The sequence below is a fragment of the Salmo salar genome, chromosome 18 (assembly GCF_965601325.2).
Source record: "Salmo salar chromosome 18, fSalSal1, whole genome shotgun sequence".
NCBI lineage: Eukaryota > Metazoa > Chordata > Actinopteri > Salmoniformes > Salmonidae > Salmo > Salmo salar.
In genome coordinates, this window is record NC_138308.1 from 89,125,457 (window position 1) to 89,149,728 (window position 24,272).

The window sequence follows — 24,272 nt, forward strand, 5'->3', positions numbered from 1 at the left end:
AGTCAGGTTTGTAGGCCTCCTTGCTCCACATTCTTTTTCAGTTCTGCCCACAAATTTTCTATAAGATTGAGGTCAGGGCTTTGTGATGGCCACTCCAATACCTTGACTTTGTTGTCCTTAAGCCACCTTGCCACAAATGTAGAAGTATGCTTGGGGTCATTGTCCATTTGGAAGACCCATTTGCGACCAAGCTTTAACTTCCTGACTGATGTCTTGAGATGTTGCTTCAATATATCCACATAATTTTCCTCCCTCGTGATGCCATTTATTTTGTGAAGTGCACCAGTCCCTCCTGTAGCAAAGCACCCCCATGCTTCAAAGTTGGGATGGTGTTCTTCGGCTTGCAAGCCTCCCCCTTTTTCCTCCAAACATAACGATGGTCATTATGGCCAAACAGTTCTATTTTTGTTTCATCAGACCAGAGGACATTCCTCCAAAAAGTATGATCTTTGTCCCCATGTGCAGTTGAAAACCGTAGTCTGGCTTTTTATGGCGGTTTTGGAGCAGTGACTTCTTCCTTGCTGAGCGGCTTTTCAGGTTATGTCGATATAGGACTCGTTTTACTGTGGATACACATACTTTTGTACCTGTTTCCTCCAGCATCTTCACAAGGTCCTTTGCTGTTGTTCTGGAATTGATTTGCACTTTTCGCACCAAAGTACGTTCATCTCTAGGAGACAGAACACATCTCCTCCCTTCTTCCTGAGCGTATGACGGCTGCGTGGTCCCATGGTGTTTATACTTGCGTACTATTGTTTGTACAGATGAACGTGGTACCTTCAGGAGTTTGGAAATTGCTCCCAAGGATGAACCAGAGTGGAGGCCTACAATTTTTTTTCAGAGGTCTTGTCTGATTTCTTTTGATTTTCCCATGACGTCAAGCAAAGAGGCACTGAGTTTGAAGGTAGGCCTTGAAATACATCCACAGGTACACCTCCAATTGACTCAAATGATGTCAATTAGCCTATCAGAAGCTTCTAAAGCCATGACATCACTTTCGGGAATTTCCCAAGCTGTTTAAAGGCACAGTCAACTTAGTGTATGTAAACTTCTGACCCACTGGAATGGTGATACAGTGAATTGCAAGGGAAATTATCTGTCTGTAAACAATTGTTGGAAAAATGATATGTGTCTCGCTCAAAGTAGATGTCCTAACCGACTTGCCAAAACTATAGTTTGTTAACAAGAAATTTGTGAAGTGGTTGAAAAACTTGTTTTAATGACTCAAATCTAAGTTTATGTAAACTTCCGACTCCAGTTGTATTATCTAACACATGATAGAGATACCATTCCATTTATTCCATTCCAGGCATCCTCCTATATCTCCACCCACCAGCCTCCTGAAATATTGAGGTAGATGTGTCAGTGGAAAAACTAGAGAGAAGAGGGGGATGAGGGAGGAGGTGGGGAGAGATGGAAGGGGGTTGAATAGAGGGGAAGAGGATGTGTCAAACCATCACCAAGATACATGACATGCACACAGAGGTTAGACAGACAACCACAATCACGCATTTCAACCACACAGACAGACAGACAGACAGACAGACAGACAGACAGACAGACAGACAGACAGACAGACAGACAGACAGACAGACAGACAGACAGACAGACAGACAGACAGACAGACAGACAGACAGACAGACAGACAGACAGACAGACAGACACACACACACACACACACACACAGCTAGAAAACCCTAAGCCTGCTGTCTTTAGTTGGATTTGCAGTGAGGAAAGGTTACTGATACAGAAGGGTGAATTATGACTGTATCCCAAATGGCATCCTCTTCCCAGGGCCCATAGGGCTATAGTCAAAAGTGGTGCACTATATAGGGAGCCATATGGGAAGCAGCTGGTGTCATATTTCTAAAGTCTAAATCTAGCTACACGTTTCCATTCTTAAGTGTGTTTATGGTTGAGTGGAATGAGTGAATGAGGAAGCTAAAATGTAATAAACTGATATAATAAATCAATTACTGTATCAATCCATGTGATCAGTGATAAGAAGGGTTACATAGGGTACGGATAGTGGCGGGCACTTCTAGTTGTGTTGTTTTGTAACGGTTCGTACAGGCTATCAGAAATGCCCTCAATAATTATCAGGTGATCTAAGTAAACTAGATAGAATTGGGGGGGGGGGGGGGGGGGGGTTGTTTTGTAACGATGAGTACCTTATCTCCTGGCTCCCCCCGGAAGCCTAGGCTGGGGCTCCCCTGGAAAACAAGAGTGGGTATTTCATTTGGAAAACATGGGCCTACATGGGGCAGCCATTATAACAGCATGAGTGTAACGGTATGAAGTCTACAATCTCAATGTAAGTCTACTGAAACCAAAGTTCCTAATAGGGACTAAATACATATCATGTATCTCAATAATCCTAGACTAAAAGGAAAGAAAGAAACACGTTTAACATTTTTACATGTTAGTCATTTAGCAGACGCTCTTATCCAGAGCGTCTTACAGTTAGTGCATTCATCTTAAAGAAAGCTAGGTGGAATTGTCCGTAGAGCTCCGAGACAGGATTGTGTCGCAGCACAGATCTGGGGAAGGGTACCAAAACATTTCTGCAGCATTGAAGGTCCCCAAGAACACAGTGGCCTCGATCATTCTTAAATGGAAGAAGTTTGTAACCACCAAGACTCTTCCTAGAGCCGGCCGCCTGGCCAAACTGAGCAATCGGGGGAGAAGGGCCTTGGTCAGGGAGGTGACCAAGTACCCAATGGTCACTCTGACAGAGCTCCAGAGTTCCTCTGTGGAGATGAGAGAACTTTTCAGAAGGACAATCATCTCTGCAGCACTCCACAAATCAAGCCTTTATGGTAGAGTGGCCAGACTGAAGCCACTCCTCAGTAAAAGGCACATAACAGCCCGCTTGGAGTTTGCCAAAAGGCACCTAAAGACTCTCAGACCATGAGAAACAAGATTCTCTGGTCTGATGAAACCAAGTTTGAACTCTTTGGCCTGAATGCCAAGCGTCACGTCTGGAGGAAACCTGGCACCATCCCTACGGTGAAGCATGGTGATGGCAGCATCATGCTGTGGGGATGTTTTTCAGCAGCAGGGACTGGGAGACTAGTCAGAATCGAGGCAAAGATTAACAGAGCAAAGTACAGAGAGATCCTTGATGAAAACCTGCTCCAGAAGGACAATGACCTAAGCACACAGCTAAGACAAAGCAGGAGTGGCTTCGGGACAACTCTCTGAATGTCCTTGAGTGGCCCAGCCAGAGCCCAGACTTAAACCCGATTGAACCTGAAAATAGCTGTGCAGCAATGCTCCCCATCCAACCTGACAGAGCTTAAGAGGATCTGCAGAGAAGAATGGGAGAAACTCCCTAAAAACAGGTGTGCCAAATTCATACCGAAGGAGACTTACTTGATGCTGTAATCGCTGTCAAAGGTGCTTCAATGATGTATTGAGTAAAGGGTCTGAATGCTTATGTAAATGTGATATTTCAGGTTTAGTTTTTATAAATTAGCAACAATTTCTAAAAACCTTTTTTTTGCTTTGTCATATTGGGGTATTGTGTGTAGATACATGAGATTATTGTAATTTAAAAAAAATAAGTCTGTAATGTAATAAAATGGGGAAAAAGTCAAGGGGTCTGAATACTTTACGAAGGCACTGCAAATTTCTTTCTTTTTCTACACTTTACTTTTCATTAGTCAGCATCTCTACAAATATTTGTGGGTGTGTGTCAGCTAATGCTTTTACTATACAATAATCCTAGAATAAGCCATATAATAAGCAATCTACATTAATTAACAACAAATGCAACATTACGCAAACGGCTTTCAGTTCTTCAGAGCACACACTCCCCCCTATCTGTTTGGTGTTGTTATTACACTGAGGTCAGAGGTCAGCTGTCTAGTGTTGTCCAGTACTCTGAGGTCAGAGGTCAGCTGTCTAGTGTTGTCCAGTACTCTGAGGTCAGAGGTCAGCTGTCTAGTGTGGTCCAGTACTCTGAGGTCAGAGGTCAGCTGTCTAGTGTTGTCCAGTACTCTGAGGTCAGAGGTCAGGTGTCTAGTGTTGTCCAGTACTTTGAGGTCAGCTGTCTAGTGTTGTCCAGTACTCTGAGGTCAGCTGTCTAGTGTTGTCCAGTACTCTGAGGTCAGAGGTCAGCTGTCTAGTGTTGTCCAGTACTCTGAGGTCAGCTGTCTAGTGTTGTCCAGTACTTACTACAGGACCAGGGGGACCGGGGGGACCTGGATTGCCCTGGAGAAGAACACAACACAAATACAGGAAGTCAACAGCTTTAGTCATATTAATTAATGTCTAGATTAAACATGACCAACATTTGGTGTAATGTGATGGTTGTCATGACACTGCTTGGGATAAAGTAGCTTCTGTAGAATAGATAGGTGTGTGTGTGTGTGTGTGTGTGTGTGTGTGTGTGTGTGTGTGTGTGTGTGTGTGTGTGTCTGTCTGTCTGTCTGTCTGTCTGTCTGTCTGTCTGTCTGTCTGTCTGTCTGTCTGTCTGTCTGTCTGTCTATGTGTGTGTGTGTGGTTCTGTGTGTGTGTGTGTGTGTGTGTGTGTGTATCTGTGTGTGTGTATCTGTCTATTTGTGTGTGAGTGTATCTGTATGTGTATCTGTCTATTTGTGTGTGAGTGTGTGTGTATGTGTGGTTCTGTGTGTGTATCTGTCTATGTGTGTGTGTGTGTGTGTGTGTGTATGTGTGTGTGTGTGTGTGTGTGTGTTTGTATCTGTCTATGTGTGTGTGTATATGTGTGTGTGTGTGTGTGGTGTGTGTGTGTGTGTGTGTGTGTGCGTGTGTGTGTGTGTGTGTCTATGTGTGTGTGTATCTGTCTATGTGTGTGTGGTTCTGTGTGTGTGTGTGTGTGGTTCTGTGTGTGTGTGTGTGTGGTTCTGTGTGTGTGTGTGTGTGTGTGTGTGTGTGTGTGTGTGTGTGTGTGTGTGTGTGTGTGTGTGTGTGTGTGTGTGTGTGTGTGTGTGTATCTGTATATGTGTGTGTGGTTCTGTGTGTGTATCTGTATATGTGTGTGTTGGTGTGTGTACGTACAAGTAATCCTTCAGGACCACTGGGGCCGATGTCACCAGGCCTTCCGTCAGGACCTCCAGGACCCTGAGAAGAGAAACAGAACGCATAGAGACGGGTCAGGAACACAGAACACACAGAACCGGGTCAGGAACACAGAACACATAGAACCCGGGTCAGGAACACAGAACACATAAAAACCTTTAGAACCGGGTCAGGAACACAGAACACATAGAACAGGGTCAGGAACACAGAACACATAGAACAGGGTCAGGAACACAGAACTCATAGAACCGGGTCAGGAACACAGAACACATAGAACAGGGTCAGGAACACAGAACTCATAGAACCGGGTCAGGAACACAGAACTCATAGAACAGGGTCAGGAACACAGAACACACAGAACAGGGTCAGGAACACAGAACACACAGAACCGGGTCAGGAACACAGAACACATAGAACAGGGTCAGGAACACAGAACACACAGAACCGGGTCAGGAACACAGAACACACAGAACCGGGTCAGGAACACAGAACACACAGAACCGGGTCAGGAACACAGAACACATAGAACAGGGTCAGGAACACAGAACACATAGAACCGGGTCAGGAACACAGAACACACAGAACCGGGTCAGGAACACAGAACACATAGAACAGGGTCAGGAACACAGAACACACAGAACCGGGTCAGGAACACAGAACACACAGAACCGGGTCAGGAACACAGAACACATAGAACAGGGTCAGGAACACAGAACACATAGAACCGGGTCAGGAACACAGAACACACAGAACCGGGTCAGGAACACAGAACACATAAAACAGGGTCAGGAACACAGAACACATAGAACCGGGTCAGGAACACAGAACACATAGAGACGGTTCAGGAACACAGAACACATAAAACAGGGTCAGGAACACAGAACACATAGAACCCGGGTCAGGAACACAGAACACATAGAACCCGGGTCAGGAACACAGAACACATAAAAGCCTTTAGAACTGGGTCAGGAACACACCAAGTTATCAATTGCACCACATATACATAATGAAATATAGTATATTGATGTCTAGGAATTAGTTGCCTTACAGGTACACCGTCCAGTCCAGGCAAACCAGGAGCTCCCTGTCAGGAGACAAGACCAACCGTGAGTTAAACAACTGGCCTTACTTCATTATAAACATACATGTAGATGTAGGGGAGTGAGGGAGGAGACGAGGGAGGCAGGGAGGGTGTTTCAGGTCAGACCGACCTCAATGGATGGCACGGGATGATGTCATAGCAAGAACATTATCCCCCTTCCTCTAAACAATCTCCAGGATAGGACGAGAGGAAAGGAGGGGGATAGGTATGGAGGTCAAACTTTTCCTTATAACATTCTTCTGTGTGTGTGTGTGTGTGTGTGTGTGTGTGTGTGTGTGTGTGTGTGTGTGTGTGTGTGTGTGTGTGTGTGTGTGTGTGTGTGTGTGTGTGTGTGTGTGTGTGTGTGTGTGTGTGTATACGTTACCCCTATGGTTCCAACATATACAGGTTCTCCCTTCTGCCCTTTAGGACCTTTAGGCCCCTGAGAGAGAGAGAGAGATGGAGAGCGAGATTGGTGTGAAACAGGGAAGGAACTATAGTCACAGCCGTGTATATCCCCCCTCAAGCCGATACCACGACGGCCCTCAAGGAACTTCACTGGACTTTATGCAAACTGGAAACCATATATCCTGAGGCTGCATTTATTGTAGCAGGGGACTTTAACAAAGCAAATTTGAGGAAAAGGCTACCTAAATTCTATCAGCATATTGACTGTAGCACTCACGCTGGAAAAACACTGCACCATTGTTATTCCAACTTCCGGGATGCATACAAGGCCCTCCCCCGCCCTCCTTCGTCAAATCTGACCACGACTCCATTTTGCTCCTCCCTTCCTATAGGCAGAAACTCAAACAGGAAGTACCTGTGCTAAGGACTATTCAAAGCTGGTCTGACCAATTGGAATCTACGCTTCAAGATTGTTTTGATCACCTGGGCTGGGATATGTTCCGAGTAGCTTCAGAGAATAATATCGATGTATATACCGAGACGTTTACTGAGTTATCATGAAGCGTTTAGGAGATGTTGTACCCACTGTGACTTTTAAAACCTATCCTAACCAGAAACCGTGGATAGATGGCAGCATTCGCTTAAAACTGAAAGCGTGAACCACCGCATTAACCCTGGCAAGGTAACTGGGAATATGGGTGAATACAAACAGAGTAGTCATTCCCTCCGTAAGGCAATTAAACAGGCAAAACATCAGTATAGAGACAAAGTGGAGTCGCAATTCACGAGACGTATGTGGCAGGGTCTACAGACAATCACGGACTACAAAAGGAAAACCATCCACGTCGCGGAAATCGAGTCTTGCTTCCAGACAAGCCAAACACGTTCTTTGTCCACTTCCAAGGACTGTGGGCTCTCCTTCTCCATGACCGACGTGAGTAAGACATTTAAAAATGTTAACCCTCGCAGGGCTGCCGGCCCAGACGGCATCCCTAGCCGCGTCCTCAGAGCATGCGCAGACCAGCTGGCTGGTGTGTTTACGGCTGGCTGGTGTGTTTATATTCAATCTCTCCCTATCCCAGTCTGCTGTGCCCACATGCTTCAAGATGGCCACCATTGTTCCTATACCCAAGAATGCAAAGGTAACTGAACTAACTGACTATCGCCCCATAGCACTCACTTCTGTCATCATGAAGTGCTTTGAGAGACTAGTCAAGGATCATATCACCTCCACCCTACCCTAGACCCACTCCAATTTGCTTACAGCCCCAATAGGTCCACAAACGATGCAATCGCCATGAGATTGCACACTGCCCTATCCCATCTGGACAAGAGGAATACCTATGTAAGAAGAATGCTGTTCATTGACTATTGCTCAGCATTCAACACCAAAGTACCCTCCAAACTGATCATTAAGCTCGAGGCCCTGGGTCTGACCCCCGCCCTGTGCAGTAGGTACTACGGTAGGTACACCTATAGCTCATCTCTTGACAGTAGTACTGTAGACTAATTTATCACTGACCTCAACCCAGAGTCTCTTAGAGCATTCAAAGTCAGCCCACTGACACCCCTATCAGACCACAGCAAAATCACAGTCTACTTGAACAGAGCAATACTCAATCATGAGGCATCAAAGCCAAAGGAACTGAATAATATTAAGAAATGCTATAGATGGAAGGAAAATAGACAATTTCCTGGGTAAAACGTTCCACTGTAATAGTGAAGGTGTAAACTTGGCAGTGTTAAACCTAAACAGTCTTTCTGACCTCTCAGCTTCCCTATCAAATCTAAAAATTTCAAACAGAAAACCGAAGAAAATTCACAACAATGACAAATGGTTTGATGAAGAATGCAAAAACCTAAGAAAGAAATCGAGAAACCTATCCAATCAAAAACAGAGACTCAGAAAACCTGAGACTACGCCTTTACTATGGTGAATAACTATAAAACATTACAGAAATACACTACGGAAAGAGAAGGAACAGTACTTCAGAATACAGATCAATGTAATTGAAGAATCCATAGACTCGAACCACTTCTGGGACAATGTGAAAACTCTAAACAAACAACAACACGAAGAGTTATGTATCCAAAACGGAAATGTATGGGTAAACCACTTCTCCAATCTTTTTGGCACTATAACAATGAACAAACAGTTAAAAAACAAACATTATCAAATACAAATCTTAGAATCAACTATTAAAGACTGGCAAAACCCACTGGATTCTCCAATTACATTGAATGAACTACAGGACAAAATACAAACCTTCCAACCCAAAAAGACCTGTGGTGTTGATGGTATCCTCAATGAAATTATACAATATACAGACAACAAATTCCAGTTGGCTATACTTAAACTCTTTAACATCATCCTTAGCTCTGGCATCTTCTCCAATGTTTGGAACCAAGGACTGATCACCTCAATCCACTAAAGTGGAGACAAATTTGTCTCCAGTAACTACCGTGGGACATGCCTCAACAGCAACCTTGGGAAAATGCTATGCATTATAATTAACAGCAGATTCTAATATTTCCTCAGTGAAAACAATGTACTGAGCAGATGTCAAATAGATCTTTTACCAAATTACCATAAGACAGACCACATATTCACCCTGCACACCCTAATTGACAAACAAACAAACCAAAACAAAGGCAAAGTATCTCATGCTTTGTTGATTTCAAAAAATGTTCAAATTGATGAAAAGTGGTGTTGGGGGAAAAACATACAACATCAAATCCATGTAAACAAACAACAAGTGTGTGGTTAAATTGTAAAAAAGACACACATTTCTTTCCACAGGGCCATGTGGTAAGACAGGGATGCAGCTTAAGCCCCACCCACTTCAACATATATATCAACGAATTGGCGAGGGCACTAGAACAGTCTGCAGCACTCTCACCCTACTACCCTAAGTCAAAAGACTACTGTTTTCTGATGATCTGGTGCTTTTGTCCCCAACCAAGGAGGGCCTACAGCAGCACCTAGATATTCTGCACAGATTCTGTCAGACCTGGACCCTGACAGTAAATCTCAGTAAAAAATAATGGTGTTCCAAAAAAGGTACAGTCACCAGGACCACAAATACCATCTAGACACAGTTGCCCTAAAGCACACAAAAAACTACACATACCTCGGCCTAAACATCAGCGCCACAGGTAACTTCCACAAAGCTGTGAACGATCTGAGAGACAAGGCAAGAAGGGTTTTCTATGCCATCAAAAGGAACATAAAATGTGACATCCCAATTAGGATCTGCAAAAAATACTTGAATCAGTTATAGAACTCATTGCCCTTTAATGTTCTGAGATCTGGTGTACGCCCACCAACCAATAATTCACAAATTGGGACAAACACCAAATTGAGACACTGCAGAGAAATTCTGCAAAAATATCCTCCGTGTACAATGTAAAACACCAAATAATGCATGCAGAGTAGAATTAGGCCAATACTCGCTAATTATCAAAATCCAGAAATGAAACGTTAAATTCTACAACCACTTAAAAGGAAGCGATTCCCAAACCTTCCATAACAAAGCCATCACCTACAGAGAGATGAACCTGGAGAAGAGTCCCCTAAGTAAGCTGGTCCTGGGTCTCTGTTCACAAACACAAACAGACCCCACAGAACACAATTAGATCCAACCAAATCATGAGAAAACAAAAAGATAATTACTTGACACATTGGAAAGAATTAACACGAAAACTGATCAAACTAGAATGCTATTTGGCCCTAAACAGAGAGTACACAGTGGCAGAATACCTGACCACTGTGACTGACCCAAACTTAAGGAAAGCTTTGACTATGTACAGACTCAGTGAGCATAGCCTTGCTATTGAGAAAGGTCGCCGTAGACAGACCTGGCTCTCAAGAGAAGACAGGCTATGTGCACACTGCCCACAAAATGAGGTGGAAACTGAGCTGCACTTCCTAACCTCCTGCCCAATGTATGACCATATTAGAGACACATATTTCCCTCAGATTACACAGATCCACAAAGAATTAGAAAACAAACCCAATCTTGATGAACTACCATATCTACTGGGTGAAATACCACAGTGTGCCATCACATCAGCAAGATGAGTGACCTGTTGCCCGAAGTAAAGGGCAACCAGTGAAGAACAAACACCATCGTAAATACAACCCATATTTATGTTTATTTATCTTCCCTTTTGTACTTTAACTCTTTGCACATAATATGACATTTGAAATGCCTTTATTCTTTTGGAACTTTTGTGACTGTAATGTTTACTGTGCATTTTTATTGTTTATTTCACTTTTGTATATTATCTAGTTCACTTGCTTTGGCAATGTTAACATATGTTTCCCATGCCAATAAAGCCCTTAAATTGAAATTGAATTGAATTGGGAGAGAGAGAGAGGAAGAGAGAGAGCGAGAGAGAGAGAGAGAGACAGAGTTCCCCCTCAGTCAGCAACCATTTGGTTACCGGGCCACCGTTCTAACCGTGGGGCTACTACCCGTTGCTAGATAACTGACTCTTGTTACAGTGACATTGGTACTGATGTTGATGATTGATGTTACTTACAGAGAATCCAGTTAGGTCCAACAAACACTAAACTACATGACTCTTATTACAGAACAGATATTCTACAATAAGGTTAATATAGGACATTTAGAAGACACTTTTATCCACTTACAGTCATACGTAAATACATATTACACAGGGTAGTCCCAGGATTCAAACCCACTATCCTGGTGTCGCAAGTTCACTGCTCTACAGAGGACCACCAATGTTGCATCCACGGTTAAAGGAAGCGGGTTATGTTTAGTTATTGTAAAGAGAAACTCGACAGTATAAAGCATTAACATCACAAAGAGGTTTATTTCCAACATGACAGCAGATACAACATAGCCAGTTCAAAGCTGAGTCCATCTGCACCCGCTCAAAGGAAGCACACCTGAATACCTTGCTCAAAGGAAGCACACCTGAATACCTTGCTCAAAGGAAGCACACCTGAATACCTTGCTCAAAGGAAGCACACCTGAATACCTTGCTCAAAGGAAGCACACCTGAATACCTTGCTCAAAGGAAGCACACCTGAATACCTTGCTCAAAGGAAGCACACCTGAATACCTTGCTCAAAGGAAGCACACCTGAATACTTTGCTCAAAGGAAGCACACCTGAATACTTTGCTCAAAGGAAGCACACCTGAATACTTTGCTCAAAGGAAGCACACCTGAATATCTTGCACAAAGGAAGCACACCTGAATACTTTGCTCAAAGGAAGCACACCTGAATACCTTGCTCAAAGGAAGCACACCTGAATACCTTGCTCAAAGGAAGCACACCTGAATACTTTGCTCAAAGGAAGCACACCTGAATACCTTGCTCAAAGGAAGCACACCTGAATACTTTGCTCAAAGGAAGCACACCTGAATACCTTGCGCATCCAATCAGATACATATTTCCAATGTCACACACTGAGCATGTGCATACCCTTTTAACCAGGTGTGCATAATAACATGCTGCTTATCTCTAGAACACTACAACTTACATCTACAAATGATGATAATAGTAGAATATATACAGTGTAGATGTTACTCACAGGGAGTCCTGAAGCTCCAGGTATTCCTCCGTCTAGAGCTCTGGGACCTGGGTCTCCCTGGGTACCGTTACAGCCATCAAACCCTGGTAGACCCCTGCCACCGTCCTGACCTGGGTGACCCTGGAGCGAGAGAGAAACAGTTAGGGTGTGTGTGTGTGTGTGTGTGTGTGTGTGTGTGTGTGTGTGTGTGTGTGTGTGTGTGTGTGTGGGGTGCTACAATACTCACTGGGACTCCGTCGTTTCCTGGGAACCCTGGGACGCCCATGGGCCCCTGGTCTCCTTTCAGCCCAGAGGGGCCCATGCGTCCGACGTGGCCCTTCTCTCCTTTTTGCCCGAAAGGCCCTTGGTCGCCTGGGAACCCCTCTGGTCCACCGGGTCCTACTGGCCCCAATGCCCCTGGACGCCCCTGGAGAGAGGGAAGAGGAGGAGGCAGACATGGTGACACAATTCTTTAAAAGTTCTTAAAAAAATATTGAGTCTTTAAGCCTTTGAAAGTCAAAGTTGAATGCTTCGGGGAGGAGGAAAGGGACCCTTGACACTTAGACTATGTATAGTAAAATATAGTCCTGGAAAATAAGTCTCACTCTCTTTCTCATTGGCTGGATGTCCTTTGGGTGGTGGACCATTTTTGATACACACAGGAAACTGTTGAGCGTGAAAAACCCAGCAGCGTTGCAGTTCTTGACACACTCAAACCGGTGCGCTTGGCACTTACTACCATACTCTGTTCAAAGGCACTTTCGTCTTTCCCTCTGAATGGCACACATACACGTCTCAGTTGTCTCAAGGCTTAAAAATCCTTCTTTAACCTATCTCCTCCCCTTCATCTACACTGATTGAAGTAGATTTTTATTTTACCTTTATTTAACTAGGCAAGTCAGTTATGAACAAATTCTTATTTTCAATGACAGCCTAGGAACAGTGGGTTAACTGCCTTGTTCAGGGGCAGAACAACAGATTTGTACCTTGTCAGCTCGGGGATTTGAACTTGCAACCTCTCAGTTACTAGTCCAACGCTCTAACCACTAGGCTACCTGCTCTAACCACTAGGCTACCCTGACATCAATAAGGGATCACAGCTTTCACCTGGATTCACCTGGTCAATCTGTCATGGAAAGAGCAGGTGTTCTTAATGTGTTGTACACTCAGTGTATATCTCAGTGTCTTTCTCTCCTCATCTTTGAACATATTTATACATTTTCCAACCTCATATGAATCTTAGGAAAACATCTGAACACACAAACACGTTGATTCGACATCAACTCTCCAATTAAAAGCAGCAGTCTTCAATTACACTCTCTGTTGGATGTGCTGAGGGAGTTGTGACCAGGAAGGAACATCCTCAGACACATTTCTAGGCGGCCATTTTTCTTATGTATGTTATCCTAAACAGGGCTTTTTTGCCAATCAAGGAATTTGTGCAAAAAGGACAACCTTCTCGACTACCACTGTCACCCAATCTTGCACTAGCCAACCATTACCACATGGCGGCGCCAGAGAGCCGTATTACCTGGCTTGGTAAAATATGTAAGGATGTCCATGGCAGAAAAACTCTCTCTGTGACAGTCAGACAGTAATGGGTTAGGGGCGGGTTAAACTAACACTCTGACATGTGATCATTCTAGTCTTAGTTTACACCCGCTCTCTGTTAGTGTCCATCTCTCCCTCTCTCTCTGTCTCTCTCCTTCACTAACACTCTCTCGCTCTCCTTCACTAACTCTCTCTCTCTCTGTCTCTGTCTCCCTTCCTTGTCTCTCTCTCTCTCGCTCTCTCTCGCTGTCTATCTCTGTTTCCCTTCCTTGTCTCTCTCTCTCTCTCTCACTGTCTGTCTCTGTTTCCCTTCCTTGTCTCTCTCTCACACATTGTCCATCTCAGTCTCCCTCTACCTCCCTCTCTCTCTCCTTTACTTACTCGCTCTCTCGCTCTTTTACTTACTCGCTCTCTCTCTCTCTCTCTCTGTCTGTCTCTGTCTCCTTTCCCTCTCTCTCTCTCTCCTTCACTAACTCTCTCTCTCTCACTGTCTGCCTCTGTCTCCCTTCCCTCTCTCCTTCATTAACTCTCTCTCTCGCTGTCTGTCTCTTTCTCTCCAAGTCCTAAGATACACTTTTAGTCTGTTTTAGGTAAGAAGTCACTTTTAAGGTGTTTGTTAGACTCTTTGGCATCTATGGTGACATAATTTAACTCTCTCATTCTTTCCCCATGTCTGAACTCATGTTTAACACTCAGACAGTTAGACAGTTACAGTTGAGGTTGGAAGTTTACATACACCTTAGCCAAATACATTTAAACTCAGTTTTTCACAATTCCTGACATTTAATCCTAGTAAAAATTCCCTGTCTTAGGTCAGTTAGGATCACCACTTTATTTTAAGAATGTAAAATATTAGAATAATAGTAGAGATAATTCTTGATTTCAGCTTTTATTTCTTTCATCACATTCCCAGTGGGTCAGAAGTTTACACACACTCAATTCGTATTTGGCAGCATTGCCTTTAAATTGTTTAACTTGGGTCAAACATTTCGGGTTGCCTTCCACAAGCTTCCCACAATAAGTTGGGTGAATTTTGGCCCATTCCTCCTGACAGAGCTGGTGTAACTGAGTCAGGTTTGTAGGCCTCCTTGCTCGCACACGCTTTTCAGTTCTGCCCACAAATTTTCTATAGGATGAGGTCAGGGCTTTGTGATGGCCACTCCAATACCTTGACTTTGTTGTCCTTAAGCCATTTTGCCACAACTTTGGAAGTATCCTTGGGGTCATTGTCCACTTGGAAGACCCATTTGCGACCAAGCTTTAACTTCCTGACTGATGTCTTGAGATTTTGCTTCACTGTATCCACCTAATTTGCCTGCCTCATGATGCCATCTATTTTGTGTAGTGGACCAGACCCTCCTGCAGCAAAGCACCCCCACAACATGATGCTCCCACCCCCATGCTTCACGGTTGGGATGGTGTTCTTTGGGTTGCAAGCATCCCCCTTTTTCCTCCAAACATAATGGCCAGACAGTTCTATTTTTGTTTCATCAGACCAGAGGACATTTCTCCAAAAAGGAGGGAAAGGGAGAGGAGGGATGGAGAAAGGTTGAGGAGAGGAGGGATGGAGGGAAAGCGGGAGGAGAGGAGGGATGGGGGAAAGGGAGAGGAGAGGAGGGATGGGGAAAGGGAGAGGAGGGATGGGGGAAAGAGAGAGGAGAGGAGAGGAGGGATGGGGGAAAGGGAGAGGAGAGGAGGGATGGGGGAAAGGGAGAGGAGAGGAGAGGAGGGATGAAGGGAAAGGGAGAGGAGAGGAGAGATGGGGGAAAGGGAGAGGAGAGGAGGGATGGGGAAAGGGAGAGGTGAGGAGGGATGGGGAAAGGGAGAGGAGAGGAGGGATGGGGGAAAGGGAGAGGAGAGGAGGGATGGGGAAAGGGAGAGGAGAGGAGAGGAGGGATGAAGGGAAAGGGAGAGGAGAGGAGGGATGGGGAAAGGGAGAGGAGAGGAGGGATGAAGGGAAAGAGAGAGGAGAGGAGAAATGGGGAAAGGGAGAGGAGAGGAGAGATGGGGAAAGGGAGAGGAGAGGAGGGATGGGGAAAGGGAGAGGTGAGGAGGGATGGGGAAAGGGAGAGGAGAGGAGAGGAGAGGAGGGATGAAGGGAAAGGGAGAGGAGAGGAGAGATGGGGAAAGGGAGAGGAGAGGAGAGATGGGGAAAGGGAGAGGAGAGGAGGGATGGGGGAAAGGGAGAGGAGAGGAGAGATGTTGAAGACTTAACATGGTGTTGTTTACTCCTGAAGTGGTCAAAGTCAAAGTTAACTGCACTCGAAATGAAACTTAACTATAAACAGAGAGAAGGAGGGATGGATTGAAAGGAGAGAGAAAGAAGGTAGACAGAGGTGGGTAGATAAAAGACTATAAAAACACCAGGAAATATGCTCCAAGTGAGTTTCTTTTTGGAAATCTGTTACCAAGTATTCCTATGCATACTAGAGAGATATAATATACACTGAGTGGACAAAACATTAGGAACATGACATAGACTGACCAGGTTAATCCATGTGAAAGCTATTATCCCTTATTGATGTCACTTAAATTTCTGAAGGGGAGGACACAGGTTAAAGAAGGATGTTTAAGCCTCAGACAAGTGAGACATGGATTGTGTATATGTGCCATTCAGGGGGTGAATGGGAAAGACAAAAGATTAAAGTGCCTTTGAGCGGGTTATGGTAGTAGGAGCACCGGCTTGTGTCAAGAACTCCACTCAGTTTTCAAGAATGGTCCACCACCCAAAGGACATCCAGTCAACTTGGCACAACTCTGGGAAGCATTGGAGACAACATGGGCAGCATCCCTGTGGAATACTTACGACACCTTGAAGAGTCCATGCCCTGACGAAATAAGACTGTTCTGAGGGCAAAAGGGTGGTTGCAACTCAATATGAGGAATATGTCCCTAATGTAGAGTATACTCAGTGTATGTGATCGTATACAATGTAAGCCACGTTTGAAGTGATGATGTTTTAGTCAAATATTATATCTGTGTGGGCTTCTTGCAGTCAACTTGCAGTCAGTCTAATAATGATTTGTAATTATGCAGCCAGTCTACAAATGATTTGTAATTATGCAGCCAGTCTACAAATTATTTGTAATTATCCAGTCAGTCTACAAATTATTTGTAATTATCCAGTCAGTCTACAAATTATTTGTAATTATCCAGTCAGTCTACAAATTATTTGTAATTATCCAGTCAGTCTACAAATTATTTGTAATTATCCAGTCAGTCTCCAAATGATTTGTAATTATGCAGCCAGTCTACAAATTATTTGTAATTATGCAGCCAGTCTACAATTTATTAGTAATTATTGTGGGTTTGATTCCTCTCGGGTTAAGAGTGTCTGGTAAATGTATAAGAGTAAAAATGATGTATCTGTAGGTGTTTCTAATAAATGGTTCCCATAATAACTGGTTCCCATAATAACTGGTTCCCATAATAACTGACTCCTATAATAAATGGTTCCCATAATAACTGGTAAATCATTCTCATTTCATCACCCCATGTTCCCTTCCTCCAGGGAACGAGTGAAGGGTGCACAGACACACACAGACATGCATGTTCACACACGTGTGTGTATAGGAAAGACAGATGGATAACAGCACGTCTCACCCTGCCTTTATAACCAATTACACACACACACACACACACACACACACACACACACACACACACACACACACACACACACACACACACACACACACACACACACACACACACACACACACACACACACACACACACACACACACACACACACACACACACTTCTAATCAAACCTAGTACCCACTAGGATCGACAGCTTAATCCAGCCTTAGTCAGCTACCCTCAACCCTTAACCTCACCCCTAACCCCCTTACCCTCACCCTTAACCCTCACTCCCTCACCCACTATCTTCTCCCTTCCACACCCCTCTCTCCATCTATGGCAACCATCCATCCATCCATCCAGAGAGAGAGAGGTTTCCAACCAGCCAGACTGCAATTCACAATAGACACAATAGAGCCTATTCTTTACCCATAAGCCAGTGGCCTTACCACTGCAACCCAGCCTACCTCACTTCCTGTTAGAACCCTGTAAGACCCGTACGGAACAGAAAACAGAACCCATGACCAGACAGATTCTCTCCCTACCCCCTCCCCTCCCTCCCCACCAGGCTGCTCACACCCCGCTAGGTCCCCGAGGTAAGCCAGATCCATTGTCCGTGACAGGGGGGGAAGACTTAGGCTGTCGCACTGCGTGCCCAACTGGGTGAAGTGATGGGGGTTGCACGAAGGGGCGGGAAGAGGGAGGTTTAGTCGAATGGGGGGGTTTGATAACCTAATTCGACAGACACATTTGACTTGCGAACACACAAACACCCATCGTCACCCCAAAATGCTCACTGAATCATGCAGCTGGGCAAAACACAGTGTGCAGACAGTAGGGCAACTAATATCAGACACGTAGAGACTCTCTCACACACACACACACACACACACACACACACACACACACACACACACACACACACACACACACACACACACACACACACACACACACACACACACACACACACACACACACACACACACACACACACACACACACACACACACACACACACACACACACACACACACACACACACACACACACACACACCGGCTCAGCGAATTCACTCCTATCTTAAGTATGGGTGATTTGTTGATGTGATTGAGTGTGTTTGAGAGAGAGAGGACTTATACACACTTCCTATTAATGTTAGGCCCTTCCTATCTGTTCTGAGAATCAGAGCACTTCCTATTAATGTTAGGTCCTTCCTATCTGTTCTGAGAATCAGAGCTCTTCCTACTAATGTTAGGTCCTTCCTATCTGTTCTGAGAATCAGAGCTCTTCCTATTAATGTTAGGTCCTTCCTATCTGTTCTGAGAATCAGAGCTCTTCCTATTAATGTTAGGTCCTTCCTATCTGTTCTGAGAATCAGAGCTCTTCCTATTAATGTTAGGTCCTTCCTATCTGTTCTGAGAATCAGAGCTCTTCCTACTAATGTTAGGTCCTTCCTATCTGTTCTGAGAATCAGAGCTCTTCCTACTAATGTTAGGTCCTTCCTATCTGTTCTGAGAATCAGAGCTCTTCCTATTAATGTTAGGTCCTTCCTATCTGTTCTGAGAATCAGAGCTCTTCCTATTAATGTTAGGTCCTTCCTATCTGTTCTGAGAATCAGAGCTCTTCCTACTAATGTTAGGTCCTTCCTATCTGTTCTGAGAATCAGAGCTCTTCCTACTAATGTTAGGTCCTTCCTATCTGTTCTGAGAATCAGAGCTCTTCCTACTAATGTTAGGTCCTTCCTATCTGTTCTGAGAATCAGAGCTCTTCCTACTAATGTTAGGTCCTTCCTATCTGTTCTGAGAATCAGAGCTCTTCCTACTAATGTTAGGTCCTTCCTATCTGTTCTGAGAATCAGAGCTCTTCCTACTAATGTTAGGTCCTTCCTATCTGTTCTGAGAATCAGAGCTCTTCCTACTAATGTTAGGTCCTTCCTATCTGTTCTGAGAATCAGAGCTCTTCCTACTAATGTTAGGTCCTTCCTATCTGTTCTGAGAATCAGAGCTCTTCCTATTAATGTTAGGTCCTTCCTATCTGTTCTGAGAATCAGAGCTCTCCACCCAAACACCCCCATACTCTCTAACATGTTCTGCCTTCCTAACCCACAACCCTGTGATTTATCACACAGAAGATGATTTATATTGAAGTTATTCACTTTATAAATAAAGATTTTTCCACTTATACTCACTTCATTTGATATTTATTTTACCAGGAGATATATTGATTTACTTGATTCAACACTTTTGAGTTTTTCAATTAAAATTATTATACAAAATTCTTGCCTGCAACAGAATGTTATATACCGTATATTGGGTATACAAGAATCTTAGCTCTGCAGATTTTGCTGCGAAGGGACAGAATCGTCAGATCATTTACTCTGGTATTGTCCCCCATATACAGTTGAAGTCGCAAGTTTACATACACTTAGGTTGGAGTCATTAAGAATCGTTTTTCAACCATCCCACAAATTTCTTGTTAACAAACTATAGTTTTGGCAAGTCGGTGAGGACATCTACTTTGTGCATGACACAAGTAATTTTTCCAACAGTTGTTTACAGACAGATTATTTCACTTATAATTCACTGTATCTCAATTCCAGTAGGTCAGAAGTTTACATACACTAAGTTGACTGTGCCTTTAAACAGCTTGGAAAATTCCAGAAAATGATGTCATGGCTTTAGAAGCTTCATTTGAGTCAATTGGAGGTGTACCTATGGATGTATTTCAAGGCATACCTTCAAACTCAGTGCCTCTTTGCTTGACATCATGGAAGAATATAAATAAATCAGCCAAGACCTCAGAAAAAAAATGGTAGACCTCCACAAGTCTGGTTCATCCTTGGGAGCAATTTCCAAACGCATGAAGTTACCACGTTCATCTGTACAAACAATAGTACGCAAGTATAAACACCATGGGACCATGCAGCCGTCATACCGCTCAGGAAGGAGACACATTCTGTCTCCTAGAGAGGAACGTACTTTGGTGCGAAAAGTGCAAATCAATCCCAGAACAACAGCAAAGGACCTTGTGAAGATGCTGGAGGAAACAGGTACAAAAGTATCTATATCCACAGTAAAACGAGTCCTATATCGACATAACCTGAAAGGTCACTCAGCAAGGAAGAAGTCACTGCTCCAAAACCGCCATAAAAAAGCCAGACCACGGTTTGCAACTGCACATGGGGACAAAGATCGTACTTTCTGGAGAAATGTCCTCTGGTCTGATGAAACAAAAATAGAACTGTTTGGCCATAATGACCATCGTTATGTTTGGAGGAAAAAGGGGGAGGCTTGCAAGCCATCCCAACCGTGAAGCACGGGGGTGGCAGCATCATGTTGTGGGGGTGCTTTGCTGCTTTGCTGCAGGAGGCTCTGGTGCACTTCACAAAATAGATGGCATCATGAGGGAGGAAAATTATATGGATATTTTAAAGCAACAGCTCAAGACATCAGTCAGGAAGTTAAAGCTTGGTCGCAAATGTGTCTTCCAAATGGACAATGACCCCAAGCATACTTCCAAAGTTGTGGCAAAGTGGCTTAAGGACAACAAAGTCAAGGTATTGGAGTGGCCATCACAAAGCCCTGACCTCAATCCTATAGAAAATCTGTGGGCAGAACTGAAAAAGCATGTGTGAGCAAGGAGGCCTACAAACCTGACTCAGTTACACCATCTCTGTCAGGAGGAATGGGCCAAAATTCACCCAAATTATTGTGGGAAGCTTGTGGAAGGCTACCCGAAACAACTGAGCCACACGGTGGTAGAGCATGGTGTTTGCAACACCAGGGTTGTGGGTTCGATTCCCACGGGGGACCAGTACGGGGAAAAAAAATACGTATGAAATGTATGCATTCACTACTCTAAGTCGCTCTGGATAAGAGCGTCTGCTAAATGACTAAATGTAAATTTGACCCAAGCTAAACAATTTAAAGGCAATGTTACCAAATACTAATTGAGTGTATGTAAACTTCTGACCCACTGGAAATGTGATGAAAGAAATAAAAGCTGAAATAAATCATTCTCTCTACTATTATTCTGACATTTCACATTCTTAAAAGAAAGTGGTGATCCTAACTGACCTAAGACATGACATTTTTACTAGGATTAAATGTCAGGAATTGTGAAAAACTGAGTTTAAATGTATTTGGCTAAGGTGTATGTAAACTTCCGACTTCAACTGTATAATGTATAGCAGAGATGTCTGAGTACATTCTTAGAAAGAAGGATTCCAAAAGGGTTCTTTGGCTGTCCCAATAGGATAACCATTTTTGGTTCCAGGTAGAACCCTTTTTGGTTCCAGGTAGAACTCTGTTGGGTTCCATGTAGAACCCTCTGTGGAAAGGGTTTGTTTTGCCAAGTAAGGCATTAAGGAGCAATTTCCTGCTTTATCTGTTGTTTCATCTGTTCTCATGGTCTCCCCTGGCAACAACATGATCCATCCTAATCTTGAATGATAGGGCAAAATGTACATTACTGCCTAAACAGACATACCAGTAATGTCATCGTTTTTCTGGAGATGGCCATACACAACAACTGGTAATGCTATGTAGTTTTAGAAAGGTCTGGGTCGCAACTTTCTGGAAAAAGTAGTTCTACGTTGTTGAGGTCTACTGACTTTCAACGACACAAGCTTAAGTACACAGCTCAAATATGCTGAAAAATCATACAGTGTCTGATTTCTTTCCAATGCCACCAAAGTGAAGCAATAGGGCTTGAAATTGCTGAAATGCTTCCTAAATATAATAACAATCATTAACAATTATTAACAACTTATAAGATTTCACCTTTTTATAACTGTAAAATAAATATGATCATACTTAGTGAAAGTACAATTTTGGCACCATTTCATATAATTCACCACAGACATTTTTCTGCCAAATGTCCTCTGAGCGGCACTGAGACACCACTCAAATGTGTGCAGACTTGTTACAACTCCAGATTGAAGCACAAAGTGATTTTGACCGTCTGTGACCAAAACAAAGTGGTCTTGTTTCAATTCTACAAAATGGTTTTGTATTTGTTCCTGTTGAGCGCTCTAAAACATCACAGAGATTAAACTACTACTGTTGAGTTTCTGAGGCACAAGAAATCCAAATTGTTGTGCTGTTCACAGTGCGCGCTGTACACAGAAATGTCAGTCGGAACCTGTCAAGAACCGCGTCGCCTATGTTGGGGGACGTAACATCTAAGAGCTGTGTTGTTGTTTTAGGGCAGCAGGCAGCGATTAGAGCGTTGGGCCGGTAACCGAATGGTCGTTGGTTCAAATACCGAAGCCGACTAGGTGAAAAGTCTGTCGATGTGCCCTTGAGCAAGGAAATTAACCCGAATTTACTACTATGGCTGACCCTGTAAAACAACACATTTCACTACACCTATCTGATGTATCTGACAATACATTTATTTCTATCCAACTTATTTCTATCCAACTCATTATTTACAACTCAACTCATTGGTCAAGACTTTCGTGTTTTTAACGTAATATGTAATTGTTGTATTGTATGTGTGTTTATAGTTGTGTTTAATGTTGTGTTCGTGTATGTAAGTTGTTTTGTCTGAAACATTGTTCCCCCTGCTGCTATTGGACCAGGTCTCTCTTGGAAAAGAGATGTTATCTCAATGAGAAAAACCTGAATAAATAAAGGTAAAAAAATGTCATTAAAAAATTTAAATAAAATGCAATAAAGTGAAATGGGGAAGGGGAACCCTGGACCTATGGTGTTTGTGTTGTTGATGTACCTCGGTAAAAAAATTAACCAATGACATAATTGCCTTTTATCCGGGTGGTTCTCGTCCATGTATCCTAATGATGATGTCACTGAATTCCGATGCTAATTTATCTGTCTGAATGGCTCGCTTTAATCCAATAGAACGAGAACAATAGGACACTTATTTATGCTTCCCAAATGGCACTCTATTCCCTATATAGTGCACTATGTTTGACCAGGGCTCCTATGGGGTGGGTCAAAAGTAGTGCACTATATACAATAGGGAATAAGGTGATATTTGGGATCCTAAAGGGACTGTTGAAATTAAATCCAAACAACTAACGTAACACAACTAACAAGATTTTGGGTAATTACTGTTAAAATAACACCTCAATTTATCTGTGTAGTCCTTTTAGATGTTAAAATAACTTACAGATGAAAAGTTGAAGTCATGTGGATGACCTTAAAAAACGTAGACATTTTGGGGAGGTCTAGTCATAGCAGAGTGTCTCTCTGTTATCCAACTTGACTTTATATCCCTTCACTTTGAAACCTTTGAGGTGTGCAGGCGGACAGGGGAATAGGGGTGAGAGAGGAGGGAGATGGGAGGGATAGGGGAGAGAGAGAGGAGGGAGATGCGAGGGAGAAAGGAGGGAGATGGGAGAGAGAGAGTAGGGAGATGGGAGGGATAGGTGAGAGAGAGGGGGAGGGCTAGGGGAGAGAGAGAGAGAGGAGGGAGATCGGAGGATTAGGGGATAGAAAGAGAGAGAGGAGGGAGAAGAGAGGAGAGAGGGGGGAGGGCTAGGGGAGAGAGAGAGAGAGGAGGGAGATGGGAGGGATAGGGGATAGAAAGAGAGAGAGGAGGGAGAAGAGAGGAGAGAGGGGGAGGGCTAGGAGAGAGAGAGAGAGGAGGGAGATGGGAGGGATAGGGGATAGAAAGAGAGAGAGGAGGGAGAAGAGAGGGAAGAGACAGGAGATGTGGGTCACGTTTCTCTCCCTCCCTATTTACATGGTGGGAGAGAGATCAGCCAAGGGGGTCTGTACAGTCTGTGTGTGTCTACGTGTGTATGTGTGTGTGTGTGTGTGTGTGTGTGTGTGTGTGCGGGGGGGGGGTCAGCCCAGTCCAGCTGTGTTTAGGTTGCCATGAGATTCCTGTACTCCACTGGTGTTTGTCGAATCAACTCCCAGGTGTGTACACGTGTGTGTGTGTGCGTATGTGTGTAGGCCCATAGCGTGGGACTCCCCCACTGCCCTGGTTCTCCTCTCTCCTCAACACACTGCTCCCCCTTACACCTAGGATGTTGTCCAAATGGAACCCTATTCACTACACAGTGCACTACTTGAGCACGACAGAG

General features: G+C 43.9%; 1 protein-coding gene across 1 annotated transcript in view; it reads right to left on the reverse strand.

Annotated features, from left to right (window-relative positions):
* The window catches only part of LOC106577876 (uncharacterized), a 239,722-nt gene that overhangs the window by 49,433 nt on the left and 166,017 nt on the right, over nt 1-24,272 (reverse strand). The window contains exons 5-11 of the mRNA XM_082965287.1: nt 12,326-12,505; nt 12,100-12,219; nt 6,510-6,566; nt 6,092-6,127; nt 5,023-5,085; nt 4,180-4,215; nt 2,172-2,213 (exon numbers count right to left, since the gene is read on the reverse strand). Coding sequence (XP_082821413.1) covers nt 2,172-2,213; nt 4,180-4,215; nt 5,023-5,085; nt 6,092-6,127; nt 6,510-6,566; nt 12,100-12,219; nt 12,326-12,505 — 534 coding nt within the window. The remainder of the gene's footprint in view (nt 1-2,171; nt 2,214-4,179; nt 4,216-5,022; nt 5,086-6,091; nt 6,128-6,509; nt 6,567-12,099; nt 12,220-12,325; nt 12,506-24,272) is intronic.